At 49.5% G+C, this 23,761-nt stretch overlaps 1 protein-coding gene and 1 long non-coding RNA gene across 2 annotated transcripts in view; one reads left to right on the top strand and one right to left on the bottom strand.

The window, feature by feature from the left end:
- SHANK1 (SH3 and multiple ankyrin repeat domains 1) overlaps window positions 1-23,761 on the bottom strand; it is a 143,186-nt gene that overhangs the window by 64,128 nt on the left and 55,297 nt on the right. Inside the window, exons 5-11 of the mRNA XM_053260515.1 lie at window positions 22,063-22,171; window positions 21,818-21,969; window positions 18,700-18,867; window positions 18,353-18,469; window positions 7,498-7,575; window positions 5,099-5,165; window positions 3,097-3,382 (exon numbers count right to left, since the gene is read on the bottom strand). Of these exons, the coding sequence (XP_053116490.1) occupies window positions 3,097-3,382; window positions 5,099-5,165; window positions 7,498-7,575; window positions 18,353-18,469; window positions 18,700-18,867; window positions 21,818-21,969; window positions 22,063-22,171 (977 nt within the window). The remainder of the gene's footprint in view (window positions 1-3,096; window positions 3,383-5,098; window positions 5,166-7,497; window positions 7,576-18,352; window positions 18,470-18,699; window positions 18,868-21,817; window positions 21,970-22,062; window positions 22,172-23,761) is intronic.
- Window positions 5,381-23,675, top strand: LOC128329399 (uncharacterized). The gene is made up of 5 exons (XR_008309639.1): window positions 5,381-8,144; window positions 13,676-13,761; window positions 14,175-14,222; window positions 18,063-18,119; window positions 22,435-23,675. It is a non-coding gene; the product is annotated as an uncharacterized LOC128329399 (long non-coding RNA).

Genomic DNA, 23,761 nt, shown 5'->3' with positions numbered 1-23,761 from the left:
AGAGAAAGTGGGAAAGAGAGAGACCAAGATACAGGCAAGTGCATTTTCTCCTTCTCTTCTCTCCTCCTAACAGACAGGGGTGGAGCCACCATTGAGCAAACGGGTTCAAAGAGCCCAGGCTGCCGCCCCACAGGGGCCACACCTTGCGCCCCGACACACACCCTGCATCCAACGTCAGACGCAGGGGCATGGTTTAGCTCTCCAACGGGGCTGCACAGCCCTGTTTGGGAGCTAAATCACACCTCTGTGTCTGATGTTGGACGCAGGGGGCGTGGCTAACCGCTCCCTACTTCAGATGCTGGCTCGGGGGGGTGGGGATAGTGGGGCCGCGGGGGTAGGTGGAACCTGGGCTGCCACTGGCCTCCCTCCGCGCCTGCTCACAGATGCCATCTTCTCTGGGAAAGGCATATACTCTAACTGTCCTTTTAAAAATCAACTCCAGATATGCCCTGAGGACTTGATACAGCTACACTGATAAAGCTAAGCAGGTCTAAATGTGGTCTGTGCCAGGTTGGAAGACCACTTGGAAACCCTGGGTATGCTGCCCTGAGTTCCCAGGAAGTTTTTCACACCCGGCTTTTAGTTCACATCTCCTCCGGAATGGAGGTATGCATTCACATATCGGCCAAATTTACCCTGAAGTCCCTGAAGCTATCAGGGAGCACTTCACACACAATTTGGCTTTTTAATCACATGTTAGAGTGTAGCCCGATTTATATTTGGAGTTTAAAAAAATCTACTTTTTGCATCGGTTTTTTTTGGGTGACTTTGAACTTGCAATAAAGCCTTGCAGAAAACCCGCAATAAAGTCTGGTGTCTAGGAAAGCTCCTGGTGGGATATGAATAAGGGCTGTCCCTGATTAATACTTATTATTAATCAGGGACAGCCCTTATTTTGTCATCCTAATATCTGATAAAACGCACTGGCCTCATTCACACAATCATTTGAATCTAGGTTTAATGTGGGTTACTGACATTTGTGTGATTTTGTGAACCCACACCAAGGTGGGAATCTCAAATTGATCTTGGGTCATAAACCACTTTGGTGTGGGTTCACACAATCATGCTAATGTTAGTAACCCATATTAAACCTAGATTCAAACAGCTGTGCAAACCAGGCCTGTACCTATTTTTCTGTCCTGCCTCACCCCCTTTTTCTTTTCTTTTGTGGAAGACTTATCATAAAATGCCTTATTAAAATGCCAATATCATTCTAGAGGGCTCAGCTTCTGCTCCAAGATTTCTGAGTAAGGGGCAGATGCATTTTGTCTCTAGCACACATGTAGAGTACAGAGAATGGTGGATCAGAGAGTGCGGCTTGAGAAGATGCCCTTAAAGTTATTAGTAGTAGCAGTACACCACTTCTCAACAAAAATGTTTACATAGCAAACGGAATGAGAAAGGGGGTTCCTATCCCAAAAGAGCTCACAATTTAAAAGAAGTACGACACTAGCAACAGTCATTTGGAGGGATGCTAGGCTAGGCAGAATAGGGATACTGCCTACCAGTCTCCACAAAGAGCCTGCCTAGACCCTACAGTCCTCTATGGAGGCCCTCCTCTGAGCCTCCTGCCATCTGAGGTTAGATAAGTGAAAGCATTTTTGGTCATTGTGTTCAATATTTGGAATGCCCTCCCCAGAGAAGCTCACCTGGCATCAACCTTGATGTCATTTCAACACCAGGCAAAGACTTACCTGCTTGCCCAGGTCTTCCAGCAGGAGTACTAGCTGTTTTTTTTAATGGGTATGCTATGGTTCTGCTGGATGTATCACCTGGAAATGGCTGCTGCTTCCATGGGCTGCTTCACATGATCACTGCGATGTCTGTCTGGTGGGATTCCAGGAATCTCCGCAGCACACACGCTCCCATTTAGCGATTGTGAGAACCTGGAAAATCTTGCCGATCTCAGGGTGGCACTGCAAAATAACCGATATGAAGCCGAGATGGGAAACCTTAGATCTGAATGCAGTCGGACGATCTTGGCTTCATGTCAGTTTTTCACGGCACTACTCTGAGACTGGTGAGATTTTCCAGAGTTCTCACGATTGCTAAATGGGAGCGCATGTGCTGCGGAAATCCCTGGATTCTCGCCGAATAGACATCATGGTGATTGTGTGAACCAGCCTTATGATTATTTGATGCGATTTTAGGATGTTCACAGATTGTGTGATTGTATTGTTTCGCTTTATGTTTTGTCTTCCACCACAAACTGCCCTGGGAGCTTTATATGGAGGGGTGGCTATCACATTTTCAAAATAAATATATAAATACTCTTATTTAGACTTGTGAAATGTTGGGAAGACATGGAAGGAACCCAGAAATCTTGGTCTCCAGCAAACACTGCACATTGTACTTTTCTTAGTAGGCCTAAGTGGGCCCCCAGAGAAACCAGATGTCCTGCACCTTGACTCTATCTAATGCGGTCCATGAGATCCTGTTCTTTCTCTGCCCAGCAGTACTGACACCCAACTTCCTTCCTTCACATCTCAGTTACTAGGCTTCCCCTCCCAGAGAACAGACTGTGCCTTGACCTCTTCCTTCACTGTTGCCAATTCCTTTTCACTGATTCCCAGAATCTTGATCCTCAATCCCCAATCTGGTTTTTTAATTTTCCATCAGAATCAGAGGCCTAGAAATAATCTAATGGGTTTCAAGCTCCACCACTTTCCATGAGAACTCAGAAGTCATAAGAACAGAAGAACAGTCCTGCTGGATCGGGCCCAAGGCCCATCTAGTCCAGCATCCTGTTTCGCACAGGGGCCAACCAGATGCCACTGGAAGCCACGGGCAGGAGTTGAGGGCATGCCCTCTCTCCTGCTGTTACTCCCCGGCAACTGGTACTCAGAGGCATCCTGCCTTTGAGGCTGGAGGTGGCCCTTCTGTAGCCAGTCCTGGCTACAGGCCTCAATACATCCCCAGAGACAGAGGCCTGGATGTTTGACTCCATTGCCCTTTGGCCTAACCCACCCAGTCCCCTCTTAGGGATTCTTGGAACCAGGCCTACAGCCCCTACTCTGGAGTGGCGGTCACTTTAACCCCCTCAAAAATCATCTTAATCCAGCCATGGCCAGGGCAGGCCTGAGGTCTCAAAGTTACCTGGGTCGGCCGCGCTGTTTTTTGGCCTCATCGGTGTGGCGGCCACGTGATGGAGAGCGGCTGCGAGCACCACGGGGGCTGCTGGAACTCCGCAGGGTTCCTGTGGTGATCTTCTGGCCCTGCACAGCCACCGTGGTAGATGAGGAGGTCGGAGGGGCATAAAGCATCCAGTCTGGAAGGTTCATGCTGGTGTCACTGTTGGCTCGCAACAAGGTATGCGGCACCGTCAGGCTCTGGGACCCATCCCAGCGACGGCTGGCATATTGTGGGGTCTCCTGGAAGGGGACTGAAAGGAAGAGTGGTATCATAGAGAAGATAACAAGAAGTGCTGGGGAGGAAAACGCATGATGTGGGGAGAAGGGATGAAGTGGATTGTACTCTGTGCATTTGAATAGCAGATGCTGGTGAGCAAGAGCAGATAAGGGCTATTGCCTTCATGCTTCCTTGTGGGCTTCCCAGAAGCTTCTGCCTAATCACGGCGAGAAGCAGAATTCTTGACTTGGTGTGTCTTTGGTCTGATCCAGAAGGGCCAAGACCAGCTATGGTGTTCTGGGCATCCTTGGCAAAATGCCCTCCATGAGTTTCCTCTTGAGAGAGTAGCTGACGTGCATAGCAAAGATACAGAACCAGTGCAGCGACAGAGCAGCCTAACAGAACTTCCCAACTAGCTGCACTGGAGCAGCAGGGAAGCAGCAAATGGGATGTTCTCTTCTTCCCGGCCCTGTTGCTTCACAACTCTCAGGAACATATTTTTGGGTGGCACAGAAGGCATCAAAAATTGCGGCTTCCCCACTGCACTGGTGCAGTTACTCGGGAAGTTCTGTTAGGCTGCTCTGTTACTGCACCTTGCTGCATCCTTGCTCTGTATGTCAGCCAATTACATGCAGGCAGTGGGAACAGAAGTGGTCTCAGGGATCAGCCGTGAGTCCTTCTGAGGTTGCTTGGGATTTCTAGTTGGGATCTTCGGAGCCCTGATCTCTGTGATGACAACCAGAGGTGCACCTAGGTAATTTTGGAGCCTAGACCTAAAGGCCTTTGGAGCCGCCCCCCACTGCAAGTTAAGCATCATTACCTAAAGGCCTTTGGAGCCTCCCCGCTGCCCAATTAGGGTTGCCAACATTGGAGTAGAGGAGCTGGGAGGGGAGGAGGGCGAAAGGTTCCCTGCGCACAAGTGCAGAAGTGAAACCGTCCTGTCTGCCTTATAGGGAGACAGGCAGGGCCGAGGAAGGGAGCCTTTCGCCCTCCCTCCCCCCTGGCTCCTCCCTTCCCTCCTGCAGTGAATGGCAGTGGGTGCTTTTTAATTAATTAAAGTGGCTGCAGCACTGTGCCTGTCACCAGTGTGTCACTGCCCCAGCAAGCCCTGTGCCTGCCCCATCCAGAGCTGAGCACCATACATAGTTTGCGAAGCATCCAGGAGAGTTCTTGCTGCTGTGTCCCTGCTCTGCCGCTGCTACAAGTAAAAAAGCAGGAGAAATTGTGTCCCGACCATGACGAGTGTTTCCCCACAGGAAATCGGTACATTCCGTGTACTGCGGGACAGTTGGCAACCCTACCTCCCCAAGACCTTTAACATATTCCCATCCCACATATTTCTTTCTCCACTTCTCCCTCTGTCTCTAAAGCACCCAGCACAAGTCTAACATTCACACTCGACTGCCCAGCGCAATGTGGACCAGTGCCAACCACACCACCCAGGACAGACTAAAGAAGATTTGGGGGCTCCTAGGGTGTTTGGAGGCTCTGGACCTTGGCCATCACTTGTTGGTGGAGACTTTAAACTGGTTTTAAACCAGTCATGGTTTCTTCAAAGATCCCTGGAAATTATAGTTTTGTTTGCACTCTGAAAGGTCCATTAGACATTCTTCACTTCCTTGGTGAACTCCCGTTCCCTGGCTCTGGTGTGCAAGTATGTTGGGTGGTGGTGAAGTGTAGTTTTGACAAATCAGTTTATGTTTGTAATGTAGACACTCTCTGCCCGTCCACCCCGTCAGATCAGACTCACCCACATCTGAGTCCCGGTGGCTCTTGATCAGCTCTCCCAGCTCAAAATTCCCTGCAATGACTGCAACCTGAAGTGAAAGGGATATGTATATGTGTGTCGATATAAGGGCTGCAAAACTGAATCAATTAACCAGTTAGATCAATCAATGCAAAAGACTTTTAACTGACCAAAAAGGTCCCCCCAACTAATCAGGCAGATGATATGTACAAAAGCATCTATATATTTAATTCTCTTACAGCTGACTGAGTAGAGAACTGCTTGGGGATGCGAGGGGATGCGTGTGGCAAGCCCCACCCCCACTGCAGCCACGGCCAATGAAAGGGGAGGGCGGAGCTGCTGCTCAGAGCCGGGACAGACAATGGACTTAGGAGCCGACGCGGTGGTGGCCCAAGAAGAGAAATAGGTGGCCCAAAAATGGCTGGCAAGGAGGCTGCTGTCAGGCAGGGAGGCAGAGAGGTAGCTGGGTGGCGGGCAAAGCCCCGCCGCCTGGAGGAGGCCTCCGGTGGGCTCAGGAGGAGGTGTGGTGGTGGCAGGGCCCAGCCGAAAAAGGCGGCCTACCGCTCGGACAACGGGCTTAGGAGGCGATGCGGCGGCGGCATGGCCACCCGAAAATGGCTGGCAGGGAGGGAGGGAGCTGGGTGGCAGGCAAAGCTCCACTGCCTGGAGGAGGCTGCCGCCGGGCTCAGGAAGAGGCGCGGTGGCAGCGGGGCCCAGCCAAAAATGGCGGCCCGCCGCCCGGTGAGGAAGAGGCGCGGTGGCAGTGGGGCCAGGCCGAAAAGGGCCTGTTGCCACACAGAGGTAGAGAAAATGACCCGCTGCCTGGTAAGGAGGAGGCGTGGCAGCGGGGCCCGGGCGGAGGGCAGCGGGGACTGGGGCAGTAGTATACTGTCGCACAGATGCTCTGTGCGGGTTCCGCTGGTTATTTTTAATATACAAGTACTCATCAACACTGCAGCTGGCAAGCACCATTGCAAAACAGACATTCTGCTTTTCTCTCACATAAGAGAGGGACAGAGGTCTTTCCCACTCCTACCTAAAGATGCCAGGGATTGAACCAGGGATTTCCTGCATGCAAAAAAAAAGTTCACACCAGGGCCCTGCCTAGGCCAGTTGGGCTTTAGGTAGAATAGTAGAATTCTAGAGTTGGAAGGGACCTGGGAGGTGTTCTAGTCCAGCCCCTTGTTCAGTGCAGGACACTGTGAAATCATTCACCCTGTGATGCAGATTTGCTCCCTCATTGTCTGATCCTAGGTTTTTCCCCATTCACTGAGCTACACCAGATGAAGCAGAAGCTTGCAGTACAGCAGCAAAAGCAACATTCAGTAGTACAACTGGGGCAAAGCTAGTCTGCTTGCCTGCAGGACCACTAAACGTGCCTTGCCCTTTCCCCCCTGCTAAGTATTTGGCAGATTTGAGCTGGAGCTAGGGGTCTGTGAGCAGCACTGATAGCTTTGGGGATTTGTCACAGGCAGGCAGACTTCTTTCTCATGTCTTCTGTGCCAGGCAGGAGATGACACACTGAGGATAGGGCAGGGTTGTAGTCCTGGGGCGAGGAGACAAGGTGAGGGAGCTTAGTGGATATAAAATGTAAAAAATAAAAATAAATAAAATAGTGCCAGATCTCAGACTCTGCCAGTACACAGAATGTACTCGTTTCCTTGTGAGAAATACTGAATAATGCACAGTGATATCTGCATAGATACCAAAAGACATCCGCTGACATGATGAGGAAAATTACTCCAAGTAGCCCCAGCGAAATGAAAAGAAGTTAATAGAATGCCCAGGGGCAGAGCCATCGTTGTGCGGATGGGTCCAAAGAACCTGGCCGCCACTCTCTCTGGAGCCGGCCCACCCAACCTAGCCACGCCCTCTGCATCTGACATCCAATGCAGGGGGCATGGCCATATGCAGAAACGGTGCCACGCGGCCCCGTTAGCAAGGCGCTTCACCCAGTGCTGGGTTTCCAGCCTGGCTAGCAGTGCCTTTCTCTACCTTGAAAGGCAGAGAGATGCATTTCCAGCCAGGGTGGGAACCCAGAGCTGTCTGAAGCATCTCACAAAGGAGGCCACCTGGGGCCTCGGTGCAGGGGTGTGGCAAGGGCACCTAGGGGATGCCGGTGGTGGGTTGCACTCACACCGCCACTGGTTTCCTACGCACCTGATAATGCCTTTTAATTTCAATGGGGCTACTTTGAATAATGCCAGCTATCAAAGATAGCAAGGGCTAGGAAACTGTCATTCTTTGGCAGCATAGGTCAACTTAAATACCCACATCCACATGGTTCTAGGGCTGAGACGTGACACTGAAAAAGGTTCGGGGGCTGAGCCCTAAGATATTCTGGTTCAAATTTGGGCCAGCATGCCCCCCCCACTCCATCTCTGCACCAGTTCACCACGCACCTGGAATGCCGTCTGGCCATGGTTGTTCTTGATCTCTTTGTTTGCTCCCCGGTATAGCAGGATGCGGGCACAGCTCTCCTGGGGGTGGGGAATGGGGGTGAGAGGAGAAAGAGATAAGGAATTAATCAGGGTCACTTTCAGTCCACAGCACTCACAGCGGGCAGGTGTGTGCATCCAGAGTTCTGCATAAATGAGATTGTGCCAATAATGTATTTACAATTGTAGGACCCAACGTGGTTAACAAGATTTTATTTTGTTCATCCACATCTCGGTGAGATAGACAGAACACACCGTTCTTCCCATTATACAGCCAGAAGAAGTGAGGCTTGTAAAACAATTTGCAAAAAGCTTCTCTTGGCTGTAATTGAACAAGGGCAGGGGGAATGTCACTTGGCCGCTATGGGGAGGGTGTGTGTGTCTGCCAGCTCAGAGACAGCTTGCTGTTTTCTCTCACCCTCCTGCCTCTCGGAGGAAGGCAAGAGGGCAGGGGCCCATCTTCACTTTTTGTCCCAGGGTCCACTCCAACCTTGCTATGCCTCAGCTTCGTGAGTCCACAGATAGCCTGGGGTTTTAACACATGTCTCCTAGTCCAAAACCAATATTCTGCAGTCACTGGACTATACAGATACCAAGCTTTCATCTAAAAGGTAGGCTTTTTTGAGCTCGTACTTGTGCAGAAAGTATTTTGGGTGGAAGTTGTTATGATCCTAGAGGGTTGTATCCAAAGAAAGTAAATCCTGACTGAGCACCACTGAAACCACCAAGTGTAGTCATGACTAACTCGAGTCCCATTAATTAGTAATCAGGATTCACTTTGTTTAGATCTAGAGAGAGAATGTTTGTGCTCAACATAGCTGTTTCCCTATTTTCAGATATTTCACATTTACTGTCAACAAGGTTCCTTCCTATTTCTTTTTTTCTAAATCCATTAAAAATGGCAACACTTTGTGATGCAAGGTTTTTTTTGTCTCTCTCTTCGAGTTTGAACCAAGCCGGCTTGACTGGTCATGCAAATAGCATCTGTGTGTACATGGTCACTAAAATGGCTCCCGCGCGTGAACAGAGGCCAGAAGCAGGCCAGAGAAGGCTCAAACCAGGCTGCTGCTGGCCTGGGCTACTCAGGGGGAGACTGGTGGGGTGGGGGGCTGCCCCCCAACCCCTCTGCAGTAGCTTGTACTTGTAAGTACATATTTAATCCTCTCCTGCCCCCTCTATACTTAGGACAGTCCCCCTGCCCCTGTGTCTCACTGGATTCCCCTTTACCAGTATAGCCTGGTTCGAACCAGGCACAGTTTGGTTCGAACTTGAACCAGCAGCCCCGAACCCATCAAGCCAAGCTGGCTCGATGTCAAGTCACCGATCCGGCTTGCACATCCCTAGAGTAAACAAGCAAACCACTGCACTCCCAGCTACAGTATGCCCTTGTTGTCATACTCTTACCTGCACTTTGGTACACAATATATCCACATGTATGACTCCTCACCAGCTATGATAGTTATGTTCTTAATAAGAATATGACACAGGGTAGAAAACCACCCGGAAATGAATCAACTCCCTATGGTGGGGTGGTTTATATCCCATTCCCATTTTAAGTCCATTGGGAGAAAAACCACCCCAGAAATGAATGGACTTTCTATGGTGGGGTAGTTTCCATCCCATTCCCATGTTAAGCCATTTGGGATGGGAGAGAACACCGTCTCTCTATGCAGACTTTAGGTTTAGTTTCCCCATTGCAAGCTCAATTGACCTTGAAAGATTACAGTGCCTGAAAAACAATTTGAGGCACTGCATAGTTCTGTGCTCCCGAGTTAGGGCAGATGAAACCAGCCCTCCCACGATGTCAGACCTAGTGTTTGGAATAAGTAAATCATTCAGAAGCATCTGACCTTGCATAAGCGGGAATTTTAGCCACCAGAACAAAGCCAAAAGGATCACAGCAGCATCTACCGCAACATGTCAGCTTCAGTAAGCCTGGCCTCAGTGGATCAACCATCCACAGTATGTCTCTGGTCTTTTCCCATTTCTCAAAGTGGGACACAGTCCCCCCAAAAGGACTGCCATGGCCCTGATGCTATTGCGGGTGCAGGGTTGTGTTCATTTGAACCTGCCCTCAGAGGACTGTGGTGGGGAATAACTATTTTCTCATTGTACAGCTGGCAAAGGCTTTCCTGAGCAAGGAGTTGACTTATGTAGGCACTATGAGACACAACAAAATCTGTGTTTGGCTTGGATGAGCAGAAGCAGGGGCGTAACTACCATTAGGCAAGGGGAGGCCACTGCCTGGGGGCCCCCACGCCTCGAGGGGGCCCCCAGAGGCAAGTCACATGACTGTATATTGTGAAGTGTGTGTGTTATCAGCGAGGGGCCCATTTTAAAATTTTGTCTCTGGGCCCACTCCAGCCTTGTTACGCCCCTGAGCAGAAGACATAGGTTTTGTACATATATAAGAAGTGTGTGTCCAAGGATAGTTGACAAAAAATCAAACGATTGTGGGAGAGTATCCTGTAGAGTGCACTTGACCAGCTCCCAGACCTGTGATGATTGCCTTTAGGCCAGTCACAGGGTGTCCTTTCAGCTGAAATGCTGAGAATGGAGCTGTTGAAGTATGGATCCTCATTAGTGTGGGGCTTGAAATGTTTCTTAGCTAACAACTCTTATGCTCAGTAAGCTGTGCAGTCTCACTGGGAGCCATGCTTGGGGTGTGTGTGGGGGGTCATCACTGCACTCCCCTGAAGCAAAATACTACATTATTGTAAGTTCTGTGGTCCAGAAAAGTTGGGGGGGGGCATTCAGTGGGGCCAGTGGGGCCACTTAGGAGTAGGAAGTCCTACTTGTGAGTTAAAAAATCACAATTCAGAATGAGGGTTAATAGGACAAGTAATCTTGTCCCATTGATTTCACTGGAAGTACTCATGAGTAACTTAGTCTGGATGAAAGCCAGTGATGGAGTAGACTGTCTCATGTCTGTAACACAGTGTTCTTCATTGCGCGGCACATGGGGATCCCGCTGGCGGCCCTGACTTGCCTCTCCCCCCCGCCAATGGGTCACGGCGGCGTAACTATAGGGGGGCAGGGGGGGCACGTGCCCCGGGCGCCATCTTTTCTGGTCACGTGGGGGGCGCCACCATGACAAATTTTTTTTTTTTAATTTTTTAAAAATTTTTTGTTAATACAAATGTTTCCTGCTCGGTGCAGCAGTGCTGCAGCAGTCAAGGGAGCGCGTCGGCGCCCCTCCCCCACAAGCGGTCCCTTCTGCGCCGCCCGTGGCCCCCCCCATTGCTTTGCTGGCGCCTGGCAGCCAGTCAGTGGCCTGGCTTGGCAGCGGGCGCTTGTGAGGAAAAACCTAAGTATAATGTAGTATGTTGGGGGGGGGGGCGCGGGGGGGCGCCATTTCAGTGCTTGCCCCGGGCACCGTTTTCCCTAGTTACGCCTCTGGGTCACACACCTCCCCTGCACCTTCTGCCTTGCTTTCTGTGGCGGTGGGGGAATCAGGGAGGTGCCTGGGGCCAGCACCTTCAGTGCACGCCCTCCTGTCACTGCTGGATCTGTGGCAGACGGCACAGAACTATGACAGATGGGTGGTGGGCAGCATGCTGCTGCTGGTCCCCGCTGCAAAATGAGTGAAGACCACTGTTGTAACATTTAAATTTGTGAGCACATGCGTGTGCGAGCACACACAGTCTCTATGGGATACCTGAGCTGAAGCCATGCGAAAGAAGTGGTACACTTTTTTCAAAAGGTTACAAACTCCTGGCATGAGGTATTCAAATGACAGAATTCTGGATTTTCTGGGGGAAATCTTTAAACATTGTCCTCTCTGCTAAGTCGGTTCACACGATCAACTAAGTGTGGCCAGTCAGGCTTAAGGTTGTGTTCTCAATCTTAATGAGCTCACAGCCTCCCCATTCCTCTTGCCTCCTTTGCTTTGTGTGACACTTACTTCCTGGTTTCTTTAAACCATTTTTCTGTGGGTCATGCAGTACCAGGAACTGTGATTTAACTCTAGTTAACAAGCAAGGATATGAAACTCAGTGCTTCAAACTCTGGTTTCACATCCTGGTTTAACCAGAGTCAAACCACAATTCCTGGCTTCATAAAACATACAGAGCTATGTTAAATCATAAAATTGATGGCGTGTAAGCTGAGGAGGGAAGATACTAAGGGGACAGCACAGAAGGCAGCAAACAGTTTTGTTAAGCTTAAGGTTGTGTTCCAAAGCCTAACTAACCACAGTCAGTTGACTGTGTGAACCCATAATCTTAGAATAAAGGCAGGTTTAGATGACCACCCAAAAATAAGTCAGATGGAATCAGAGGTTCCCAGGGAGTGTGCACTCCCGGTGTAAACCAGTACTTCTGGCCATTTCCATGTTGCATGAAGCCGTCAATGTTGGGTTGCCAATGTCAGGTTCTCTCCACCACCCAACATTCACCTGACATCTGTAACCAAGAGCAGAAGCTGTTGGGTGGCAAAGGGAACTCGACATGGGCAACCTCACACTGGGGTGGGGAGCAGGGGGGGTTGCCAGTGACAAAATGAGCCAAACTTGGGGCTCGCGACAGGAGCACGTGGTTCCCTCCAACTTATTTTCAGGAGGTTGTCTGAACCTGCCCATAATATCAAAACAGAGGCTACAGCAGAAGCTTCTTTCTAGCTTTGGAAGTAAAATGACAGATATGAATACCAGCAAATCGAATGCAGTTAGTCTTGCCCTTCCTCACGAGTTTTTGGTAAGCTGTCCATCTTTTTGAAAGCACTGCATAAACATGCATGTATTTATCTGTTCATTCATCAGTTTATTAAATACTCTTTTCTTACCTGTAACCGTAGTTCTTTGAGTGGTCTTCTCTGTATTCACACTTGGGGTTTGCGCCTGCGCAGAGCCACGAAATCGGAACCTTCCAGAGCTTTCACCTTTTAAGGGAAAAAGTGATCCTCCTAGTGGTTAGACCACCTCCTTACCTCAGTCTAGGAGACCTCCGCAACCAAGTTCAGAATTTTAAAGAAAGGCTGCAGCAGGGAGGTTGGGAGGGAAATGTGACTGCTACAGAAGACCACTTGAAGGACTACGGTTACAAAGAAGAAACCATAAACATGGATGAGAAACCGATCCTTCTTCGCCGTGGTCTCTTTGCATCACACTTGGGATAGAGGCAAGCTGGTCTTACCTGGATGGAGGGAGCAGCCTTATTGGCAAACTAGTTGAAGAATTCTGGAACCAAAGGAGGCCTGTGATCAGGACTGGATGTCCAGGGTGTAGTGACGAAGGAGATGATTGTGACCAGGCTGCAGATGCCCTTCAGTGGGATCCCATTCCAAAAGGCTGTAGATGTAGCCACTGCTCTCACTGAGTGGGCCCGTATGGGGTAAGGCAACGTCTGCTTGGCTAGTTGGTAAGCGAGGGCAAGGGCTCCCATGACCCAAATCACAATCCTCTGAGAAGAAATTGGGTGCCCTTTAGAATGGCCTTTATAGCTGATGAATAGTGAATAAGTCTTGTAGAAGGGCTTAGTTCTTTCAAGGTAGAAAGCCAGCGCCCTCCTGACATCCAGAGAGTGTATGCTCTGTCCGTGACTGATCTAAGGTCTGGATAGGAGGCTGGTAAGCAGATGTCTTGAGTCAGATAGAAGCTCGAGACAACCTTGGGCATGAAATTATTGTCTAGGCTCAATACAACCCTATCCTTGTGAAATATAAAGTACGGAGAGTCACATCTCAGGGCCTTCAGCTCACTGACTCTTCTTGCCAAGGTAACTGAAAAGAGGAACAATGTTGCAAGGATAAGTAGTTTAAAGTTGCATGAGGCTAATGGTTCAAATGGATGGTTCATCAGCTGAGCCAACACAAGTTGTAAGTCCTATGAAGGCAACAACTTAGGAACAATAGGGAAAGCATTAATTAAACCCTTTAGGAACTATTTAACTTAATGCTATGTCTTGTAATAACTGCTATATGTACTCTTAACAGATGTGTGTGCTAGACCTGTGTGCTTTAGATGCAGAAGGTAGTCTAGCACTACAGGAATTGGTGCCTCCTGGGGAGATATGTTCTGGCTGGTGGTGAAGGTTGTAAACCTCCTCCATTTCAGAGCATAGCCTTTTTGAGTGGAGGGGTTTTTTTGGGCTTCCAATATTGTTTTTAAATCTTTGCTGAATCCACTGCCCCTTCTATCTTCCAGACCGTTAAGCAGAGAGAGTCCACATCGGGATGGAGTTTCGTATCCCTGACCTGGGCCAGTAGTCGCAGGGACTTTGGCAGATGCAGGTAAGTATTTCTAGACAGGTGCAGAAAGGCAGTAAACCATGGTTGTCACAGACACCACAGGGTGATCAGGAGGGCCTGCGCCCTGTTGCACTTCAGTTTCTGAATGACCTCTGGGACCAATGGGATTGGTGGGAAGGCATGTACCCATCTCCTCAGAAAGGTATCACCTAGGGATCCAGGGTCTCTGCCTGCTCTATGGCAGAACTGCACACATTTCGTATTAACTCAAGCTGCAAATAAGTCTAGTGTGGGTGTCCCCCACTTGCGAAAGACTACTTGCAACATTGTTGGGTCTAGAGACCATTCGTGGGACTGGCATTGTTGATGGCTGAGGGTATCTGCTAGCGTGTTGCATTTTCCTTTGAAGTGTACTGCAACTGGCCAACTTTTCCTCTGTATGCACCAATTTGCAGGGCTAGGAGCGACAGTCAGCGTGACCCTGTGCCTCCTTGTCAATTCAGGTATGACCATGCTGTTGCATTGTTGTATAGTCACTTAAGATGAGAAGTGGGCACCTATTTGTCCAGTGGCAGAAGGCTTTTAGACACGGAAGATGGCCAATAACTCTAGATAGTCTATGTGCCTAGTGTCTCTGTGTGTGACTAAATTCCCACCATGGTCAGGTTTTGTAAATATGCTCCCCAACCCTTTCTGGAGGCATCTATCATTGTGGTGAGGGCGAGAGAGGATTGGTGAAAGGGAGGTCTTGCAACAGGTTGATGTGCTTCATCCATCAAAGGGCAGACTTCTGTATCATCTTGGGTATGTTCAGCATTTTTCTGTGATGCTGATAGTGGGATCTGAAATTGTACAGGAACCACGATTGAAGAGGTCTCATGTGGAACCTTGCAAGGGGGAGCACCACCACAGTGTATGCCATTAGGCCTAATAGGCACTGGATGAAGCTGGCACTGTGCCTTCTCTTCTGCCAGAACTGGTGCACTGCTTCCGGGATGGCATGGATGCGTTGACTGGAGAGGAATGCCCTCTCTAGGCGGGAGTCTAGGTGAGCACCAAGAAATTCTATGGACTGGGTTGGGTTTAGTTTTGATTTTTTGTAGATACATAGGCCTAGTGAGTTTAGGAGGTGAAGTGTAGTTCTTATGTGTGTGAGGAGGCAGTGACTAGAGGGGGCAAGCAAAAGACAAGTCACTGATATAAAGAAAAACTGATATGCCCTGCAGTCTCAGGTGGGCAGCCACCACAACCATTCATTTGGTAAAAATGCGAGGGGTGGATGCCAACCGAAAATGGAGGACTGAATACTGGTAAGTACAGTTGGCTATGCAGAATCTCAAGAATTTTCTATGGTGAGGCACTATGGATAGTAGGAAATATGCATCCTTTCAATCTATGGACGCAAACCAAAACCTTCTGGACAAAAAGACACAGGATGGACAGGATTGTGACCATCCAAAACCTCTTGTAATGAATGAAATGGTCCACCTCCCTCAGATGTAAAATTAGTCATAGCCCCTCCCCCCATTCCCTTTTGGGGATTATGAAATATCTGGAGAAGAAACTGTCTTGAGCTGTGGGTGGTACCTCCTCTATCACTCCTTTTTGGAGGAGGGGTCATATTTCTTCTAGGAGGTGAGGAGATGGGTCATGATCCAGATTCCAGAACGAGGGGGTAGAGTTTGAAATTCTCTTTTGTAGCCACTGCGAATAATTGCTAGGACCGATGTGTCTGAGGTGATGGTGGCCCAGGCTTGGTAGTAATGGTCCAACTTGGATGCATTGCCTCTTAGTATAATGGGGCTTGGTTTGGGTAAACAAATTTGGCTTGGATGCAGACGAGGCAGGTATGGGCTTCCATTGCTGATAACAGTGTTGCTGTCTAAAGGAATCACCCGAGTAGTACAATTATTGCCTTGTTTGGTGTTGTTGGGGCCAGAATTTCTTCCTGCTGCTGGAGAACGATGACCAAGAGTGGGAGAAACCCATAGAGTGGGCAGTAGAACATAGCTTTTGGACCCTCTTGAGCAAGTCATCAGTTTTTTGCCCAAATAATGCTTCTCCATCAACGGGGAGGTCTTCAATTCGAGTTCTCGCCTCCTGTGAGAGCGATGAGGAGTGTAGCCAGACATGCTGTATGAGGGAGACTGCCGCAACCATAGAGCAGGAACCACAGACAGCACAATAGCAGGCAGAATAGAACTGCTGTTTCTTTACTCGAAAACCCTCTTGAAGGAGGGTCTGTGCTGTGTTTCTTTGTTCTTGTTGAAGTCCACCTAGGAAGGGGGCTAGTTTTTCAAGAATACAGTGTTGGTATCTTGGCTAACGGTTGCCACCCTCAGAAGGACATTAGCCATGGAGTAAATGCTTTTCCCTATTACATCTAACTTTCTTCCTTCTTTATCCAAAAGTACTGCCAGAAGTCATTGCAGGGATCTGGAATGTGCCGATTCTACTATCCCAGAGTTAGGCACTGGGTGTTTTTTAAGGTATTGTGAGTCGGTTTGCTGCACCTTGTACGTATTTTCTGATTTATTTTATGTCAGGGGCATTGAGGCCAGTTTTTCCCATGCTGCCTGAATACGTTGGGACCAGAGCAGGAACCACCATGCTCTGGAAGACAGATTGGATGAGGCCAAAGATTGGGTCCTCCAGGGAGCTCGTTTGCTGATGTATTTCTAGCCTCAAAGACGATGCCATGTGCAGGAGCTGTTCCATGGAGATTTTAAATTCCTCTGATGGAGTTTCAGCCAGCAGGTCCTCAGCTACTTCTTCCCTTGCTGAGCTGGTTGCTTCCGTTGGCACGATTGGGGCTTCAGAATCTGAAATTACCTCCTTGGGGTCTTTCATACACCAGAGGATTGTTGCGTGATTCAGGAAATTGTGTCGGAAGGGGTGGCAGCTGACCCTCTGGATGGGTAGGGGATGATGAGTTAGAAGGAGGTTGAAGTGGTTTCTCCTGAGATTTGCGGTCTGCATGGCCGCAAGGGATTGGTGACTGTGCCAGTCCCAATGCCTTCAGCTCCTTTCTTTATATCTGGATCTGAAGTGCTCTTTACGATTGTAGTGGTGTCTCTATGATGACGCTGTTGGGTAGAGTGGTGATTATTGTGGGTCAAGTGTAGAGTGGCCTCTTACTTATTGAGCTTGCATCTGAATCGTCTGGATGGGCATCTGGGTCTGAGAAAGGATCATAAGGCTGTTCAGGGCTATCCGAACCCATGCTGATGAGTGTCTTGGGGAGGTGGTAGAGGCTGCAGTTCTGGAGAGTATGGTGTTGGGATGACTAGTTGCTCTTCTTGTAGATGTTTTTTTTCTTTTTCTTCTTTGGCGGCAGTTTCCCTCTTGGAGTGTCAGTCTCAGCTGTGGAAGTGGGCGTTTCTTCTTCAGCACTTTTGGCAGAATAGGTCCTGCCTCTATTGCTGACTGGGCTTTGACTGAAAGGCAGACTTCAGTTTGCTTTTAGTGCATGCTTTCCCTTTAAGGTGCTGCTTGGCCTCACCCCCTGGGATCGAGGAGGAGCTTTTACTCTGTTTTGCCGGTTGGATGGCACCCGATGCTCCCTTTGGCTCCAAAGACGTGAAGGCGACTGGTAGTGAAGGGAGCACAGTCAGGAGCAGTGTTCCCTCTAAGAGGGATTCCCAGATATTTTTGATTACAACTCTCATAATCCCCAAGCAAAAGGCGTTGCAGCTGGGGATTCTGGGAGTTGTAGTCAACAACATCTGGGAATCCCTCTTAGAGGGAACACTGGTCCAGAGAGTTGGAGACAACTGGTACAGCGGCTTCACTGTTAGCAACATTTCCGCAGTCGGTCCCGGTACTAATGCAAGCTTCATTGCTCTTGGTAGCACTGGACCCAGGCCCGTGTCTGGACCCAGGCACTGGACCCAGGCCCGTGAATTCAGCTTTTTTAATAGAGCTGGGATTTGTGGGCATAGAGATCATGCCTGGATCGGCCTGCGTCTTATCCCCATCTGTCTTAAGCCCAGTCCTGTCTATAGGAGGGCTTTCTCTCACAACAGGGCGCCCAGCCGGGACACTCTGTTTCTCCAAGCCTGCTTAGCAAATCCGAGGCAGCTCTTGCAGAGATCTGTTCTATGGGTCTCCTCCAAGCACGGCAGGCACTTGGTATGCCTATCAGAAGCTGGGATCTTCGAGCGGCAATCAATGAACCGTTTAAAAGTTACTTTGACAGCTGCAGCCATAAGGCACCCTTGGCCTGAAGGGCCGAGGGGAGGGGCGGGAAACCGAGGTGAAATCAAAGATGCTAATCAAAGGCAGAATACTATAACAAAAAGATAGAATAAAGAATAAGGTGTAACACCATTTTTTTTCAACAGGTAAAGCAGAGGAAAATTCCAAAGACCTGCTCGAGTGGCAGTTGATGAAAGACTGAGGTAGGGAGGTACACTAACCACTAGGAGCAGGAGCATAAGGGACTATGGAGCAAGGGGTGACAATTGTCCCCTGGCCGCCAGGATCTGGGGGGGTCCACTAAGGCACCCCCTTTCCTTCGGCTAGGGCGCCCCCTCCCACACCCAGCCGGTGAACAAAGCTGCTTTATGAGGGTGCTTCCAGATTGGCCTACCTGCCCTAAAAATGTTAGATGTCTCTTTTCACCCTTACCTACCTTGTTGTAGAGCGCGCAGATGTGTAGCGCTGTATTCCCAGATGCGTTCTGTGCCCCTGGCTCAGCGCCATAGAACAGCAGGTGCTCCAGGTGCTGGGAGTTTCCGTGCTGGCAGGCCTGGGACGTGGAGAAGCAGAGGTCAGGAATGGAAGGTGGGGCTAGATGGTCAGATGGACAGGAGCAAGGCACAGCCACCCCCCTCAATCTTTAGGCTTGGAGCCAGCCCTGGCAGGAGACACACACAGGATGTAAGATGGGGAAACTAGCCCTCTTGCCCACATAACTGAGGGCCACCAGACATGGCATCTCAGAGCACCCAGGAGCCTGACTGGCCTGGAAGGTCTTACCTGGTGTATCTCCTGCCAACCATTCTCATCAGTCGTGCCAATGTGGGCCCGGTTATAGAGCAGCAGCTCACAGCAGCGTGGGTCACCCCCAACCATGGCTGTGTGGTAGAGCGGAGTCAGCCCACGGCGGTCCTTATAATTTGGTGAGCCTCCCAGGTCCAAGAGTGCCTGTGGAAGACAGGCAGGAAGACATGAGTGGGAAGGACAGGATCGGCCCATGATTGCTTACAAGCTCTAGATCAGGAGTTCCTGCCCAACTTTTGGCCCCTAGACATTGGGCTACAATTCCCATCAGCCCCTGCCACAATGGTTGGAGGCCACAGTGGCAGGGGGTGATGGGAGTTGAAGTCCAACAACATCTGGGGACCCAGGCTTGGGAACCCCGGCTTTAGGTGAATTAAAATGTTGCACGGCACATCAGTGTTCCTTCTAACAGGGAATCCCAGATGTTGTTGACTACAACTCCCACAATTCCCAGCCAAAGGCCATTGCAGCTGGGGATGCTGGAAGTTGTGGTCAATAACATCTGGAATTTCCTGTGAGAGAGAATGCTGCTGCCCATCTCAGGCATGCCTTCTCATACAGTATGCCAGGCCATGTAACAACAACACATGATGCTATTAGGAGTTCAGCAGGGTACTGTTTTGTTAAGTTCATTTTTATTGCCTGTCACTTTCCCCCCTTTACAACTGCTTCCCATGTGGCCAGTGAAGAGAGAAAGTCTCCCAGTCATGTCCTCTGGAATGCAGGGGATATTAACCTAACCCAAAAACTTCTCTGCTGCATCTGTGTGCCTCCTTGAACTATGGATGCAGCGGCTCCTTTCCCAAGACATTGACCATAACTGAGGCTGGTACACCTTTAATTTTGTCGCCCCAGGTTGTTGCCTAGTTTGCTTCTATGGCTGGGCCAGCCCTCAGCAGGACAGCAGCACACACCAACATGTTGTGCATGAATCCTGAATAAGCATGGCATACAAATGTTGCAAATTGCCTGTGTATACAGAACTGATAGCACTCTGCAACTGATGCTTATGCATTAGATACATCAGAACAACATATTGGATTTGTACTGCAAATTCTGCACATAATACTTTCACACTGCCTCATACATCTCAGCACTGACCACCACCCAGACACACCCTAACCCTGATTTAGTGAGAAAGTGTTGTGTCATGCAGCAGCTTGTGTGTGTGTATTCCCTTGCAGGCCTGGGAAGTGCACATGGAGATTAGATGTAGATGTGCATTCAGATGAACATCTGCACTTCAACACACTTTCATATGAGGCATCTGATGTGTCCCTGTTTGTGCTATCCAGTGCAACCAAAAGCTGTTGCAGACACCTTCAACTGGATGAGGGACAATAGGTGGACTGCAACATAACTCCAAATAAACTGTGGGGCCATTCACACGACCTACTGGGCGGGCGGGCGAGCAGGTGTGGAGAAGGCTTCCCAAACCTTCGCTTCCTCTCAGACGATCGGTTGTTCCTTGGTGGGAGCGCGGAGCACACTCCAGCATGGAGCAGGATTGCTGAGCTCATTGTCCTGGCCTCTGTGAAGCCCACAGTGCACCGCATGACACATGTGCTGCATTGGGGGATCCCCACTCTAGGTGCCCATCTCTGTGTGCGGCCGGGCCGGAAGTAGCTCGTGCTCACACCCAAGCGGCTAGCCGGAGGTAAGGGAGCACTCACTCCCTTAACCTCAACTGCCGGGCTTAAAATCTGGGCTAGGTGACACTGGCCCGCTGGGATCGGCCCCAATCCAAGCAGTCCTCACACTCAGCCTAACCCAGGCTGGGCGTCTCTAGCCCGGGTTAGGCTGAGCGTGAGAACAGCCTCTGTGCCTCCCACCCAAACCACATTCCATGTCCAGCGCACACATATACCGAGGCAGCTAGACATGGCAATCAACGCCCAAACCCATATGCAGTATTCCCATCATATTTGCATAACCACTTGCATGCCCACGCATATATTTCTGCCGCGGACTACCATGGCTATTCGTCTGGAGCCTGTCACGCACGTAGGCGCGCATCCATGCAATGCACATACTGTGCCGATATTGTTGGCAGTTCACCCACTGCACACAAAATGTCTCACTGTACCCTGAGACAGTCATATGCACAAGTTTCATGAACATAGCATCCACTCCACACACACACATACACCTCAGTCACCATGTACACCCACCCACACAAACAGAGAGACAGAGGGATTTCCCCCCCCTCATAAAATTCTCAGGTTCTTTCTCATGCTGATTATACAGTGTGTTCACTACACATACACATAAAGCATGTATTAGCCCTATTCACACATTATATTCAACACTCATGCCATCTGTGTACTCTGTACACACATACAGATCTGTATTCAGGTCACTCACGTGGTACATTATGGTATTTCCGGGGGCCAGGACAGCACATCCCGGGCCCTGGCCCTCCCTGCTTCCTAGGCAAGTGGGAAATTGTCTAGGCGAGTGCGCCCAGCACAGGATGACTGGTCGTCTGCTGGGAAGGTAAGTCTAACCTGCTTTCCCCGCAGCCCTCTCTGGGGCCCTTCTCACCAGTTGTGAGGAGAGGCTCTGAGTGCCAAATCAGAAAGCTGCTGGTTTGAAACTCATCTCCACCATGAAGCTCACTACTTCTTATTTCCTCTGCAATGTGGGAATAACAATAAGACTCACCTGACAGGGCTGTTGTAAAGATTATAAAACAATCCATGTGCTGTACAAATAATACATCTGCTGTACAATACAAAGCTGTACAAATGCGACGTGTTATTTATTGATTTTTGACTCTGAATATGGAGTTTCTAGTTCGTTGTCAATGGCCAATGGCCTTTCACAGACCTATCCTCTATGAATCTGTCAGCATATCTTGTGGCAGTGAGTTCCACAAGCAGTTGTGTGAAGCACATTCTTTAGTCTGTCCCGAATCCACTGCCATTGCATTTCATTGGCTTATCCCAAGTTCTAGTATTATGGAAGGAAGGGAAAACATCTCTTTCACTGTTTTCCCCATGCCATGCATCGTTTTAGATACCTCTGTCATGTTTCCCCTTGATCAACCTTGTTCCTCCCGCACCTGAACACTGGAAGCACCAACAGGCATTACCATCAGGGCCGCGTAGTGGTGGGAGCAGACAGCCTTGTGCAGCGCTGTCGCTCCGTCCCTTGCCCGGAAGTCTATGTGGGCTCCGCCCAGGCACAGCAGCCGGATCACGTCGACGGTTCCGTCCAACTGGGCAGCCAGCGTCAAAGGGGTCTCTGCAGAGAAAGCACCGGGTTACTATTGCGGGGGTTGTGTGGCTGGCATCTGAGACGGCCCCTCCTCCCCCCTCCATGTCCCCCGATGCTTACCGCCAGAGTCCGAATCGTGGTAGTTGGGGTCCAGCCCTTTGTCCAGGAGTCGCGCCACTTTCTCAGCTGCTCCATGTTGCACGTACTCCAGGAACTTCTTCAGCCCCGTCTGGGGAAAGATTGGCCAGTGGCAGTCATTGAGGGGCAGGTCAGGGAGAGGACTGGTCTTGCGGACATGTGGTCTTGCGGTAGTGAGCATGAATTGTCCCCTTGGAAAGCAGGGACTGCCCAGGTTTGCATTTGGATGGGTGACTATATATGTGAGCACCGTCTGTTGTAAGATATTCCCCTTAGTGGGTGGTGCTATAGTTCAGTGGTAGAGCACCTGCTTTGCATGCAGAAAGCCCCAGCTTAATTCCCTGCAATCTCCAGGTACAGCTGCAAGAGATTCCTGCTTGACACCTTGGAGAGCCGCGGCCAGTCAGTGTAGACAATGCTGAGCTAGATGGACCAATGGCTGACTCAGTATGAGGCAGCTTCCTATGCTCCTATGACAGAATACTGCAGGTTGTGAAGAGGAACAGAATGGAGCTGGGCCTGGTGTTTAAACCCCCTGAACATCTTATGGGCAAGGAATGGGTTCTGGTGCATATGTTTTAATTGTGTTTTAATATTTTTAACTTTTTAATTGTTGGTGTTACCAGTATGCTGATGATACCCAGATCTACTTCTCCGTGTCAACTTCTTCAGGAGTTGGCATATCCTCCCTAAATGCCTGCCTGGAAGCAGTAATGGGCTGGATGAGGGAGAATAAGCTGAAGCTGAATCCAGATAAGACGGAGGTACTTATAGTGTGGGGTCGGAACTCTAGAGACGATTTTGATCTGCCTGTTCTAGACGGGGTCACACTTCCCCGAAAGGAACAGGTTCGCAGTCTGGGGGGACTTCTGGATCAACGTCTCTCCTTGGTTTCTCAGGTTAAGGCGGTGGCCAGGGGTGCTTTCTATCAGCTCCGGCTGATACGCCAGCTGCGCCCGTTTCTCGAGATCAATGACCTCAAAACAGTGGTACATTTGTTGGTAACCTCCAGACTGGACTTCTGTAATGCGCTCTACGTGGGGCTGCCTTTGTACGTAGTCCGGAAACTTCAGTTGGTTCAGAATGCGGCAGCCAGGTTGGTCTCTGGGTCATCTTGGAGAGACCACATTACTCCTTTGTTGATGGAGTTACAGTGGCTGCCAATAGGTTTCCGGGCAAAATACAAAGTGCTAGTCATAACTTATAAAGCCCTAAACGGCTTAGGCCCTGGGTATTTAAGAGAGCATCTTCTTCGCTATGAGCCCCACCGGCCGCTGAGGTCACTTGAGGAGGTCCATCTCCAGTTGCCACCAACTCGTTTGGTGGCTACACAGAGACGGGCCTTCTCAGCTGCTGCCCCGAGATTGTGGAATGCGCTCCCTGCTGAGATATGATCCTCCCCATCTCTGGCAATTTTCAGAAAACACCTGAAAACACATCTCTTCAACCAGGCTTTCTCAGCTTTTTAAAACTTGTTTTTAAATTGTTTTGATTATTTAATTGTTGTTTTATGATGTTTTTAATTGTTAATCATTGTTTTATGTTTTATAATTTTTGTTTAATTATTAATTGATTTTAATGGTGTTTTAATGTAAACCGCCCTGAGCCTTTTGGAAGGGCGGTATAAAAGTTTTAATAATAATAATAAATAATAAATAATAATTTTAATTGTTGAAATGTT

The sequence above is a fragment of the Hemicordylus capensis genome, chromosome 6, assembly GCF_027244095.1.
Source record: "Hemicordylus capensis ecotype Gifberg chromosome 6, rHemCap1.1.pri, whole genome shotgun sequence".
Taxonomy (NCBI): Eukaryota; Metazoa; Chordata; class Lepidosauria; order Squamata; family Cordylidae; genus Hemicordylus; species Hemicordylus capensis.
The sequence above is the reverse complement of the archived record's forward strand: the minus strand, read 5'-3'. Positions and strand labels throughout refer to the sequence as shown.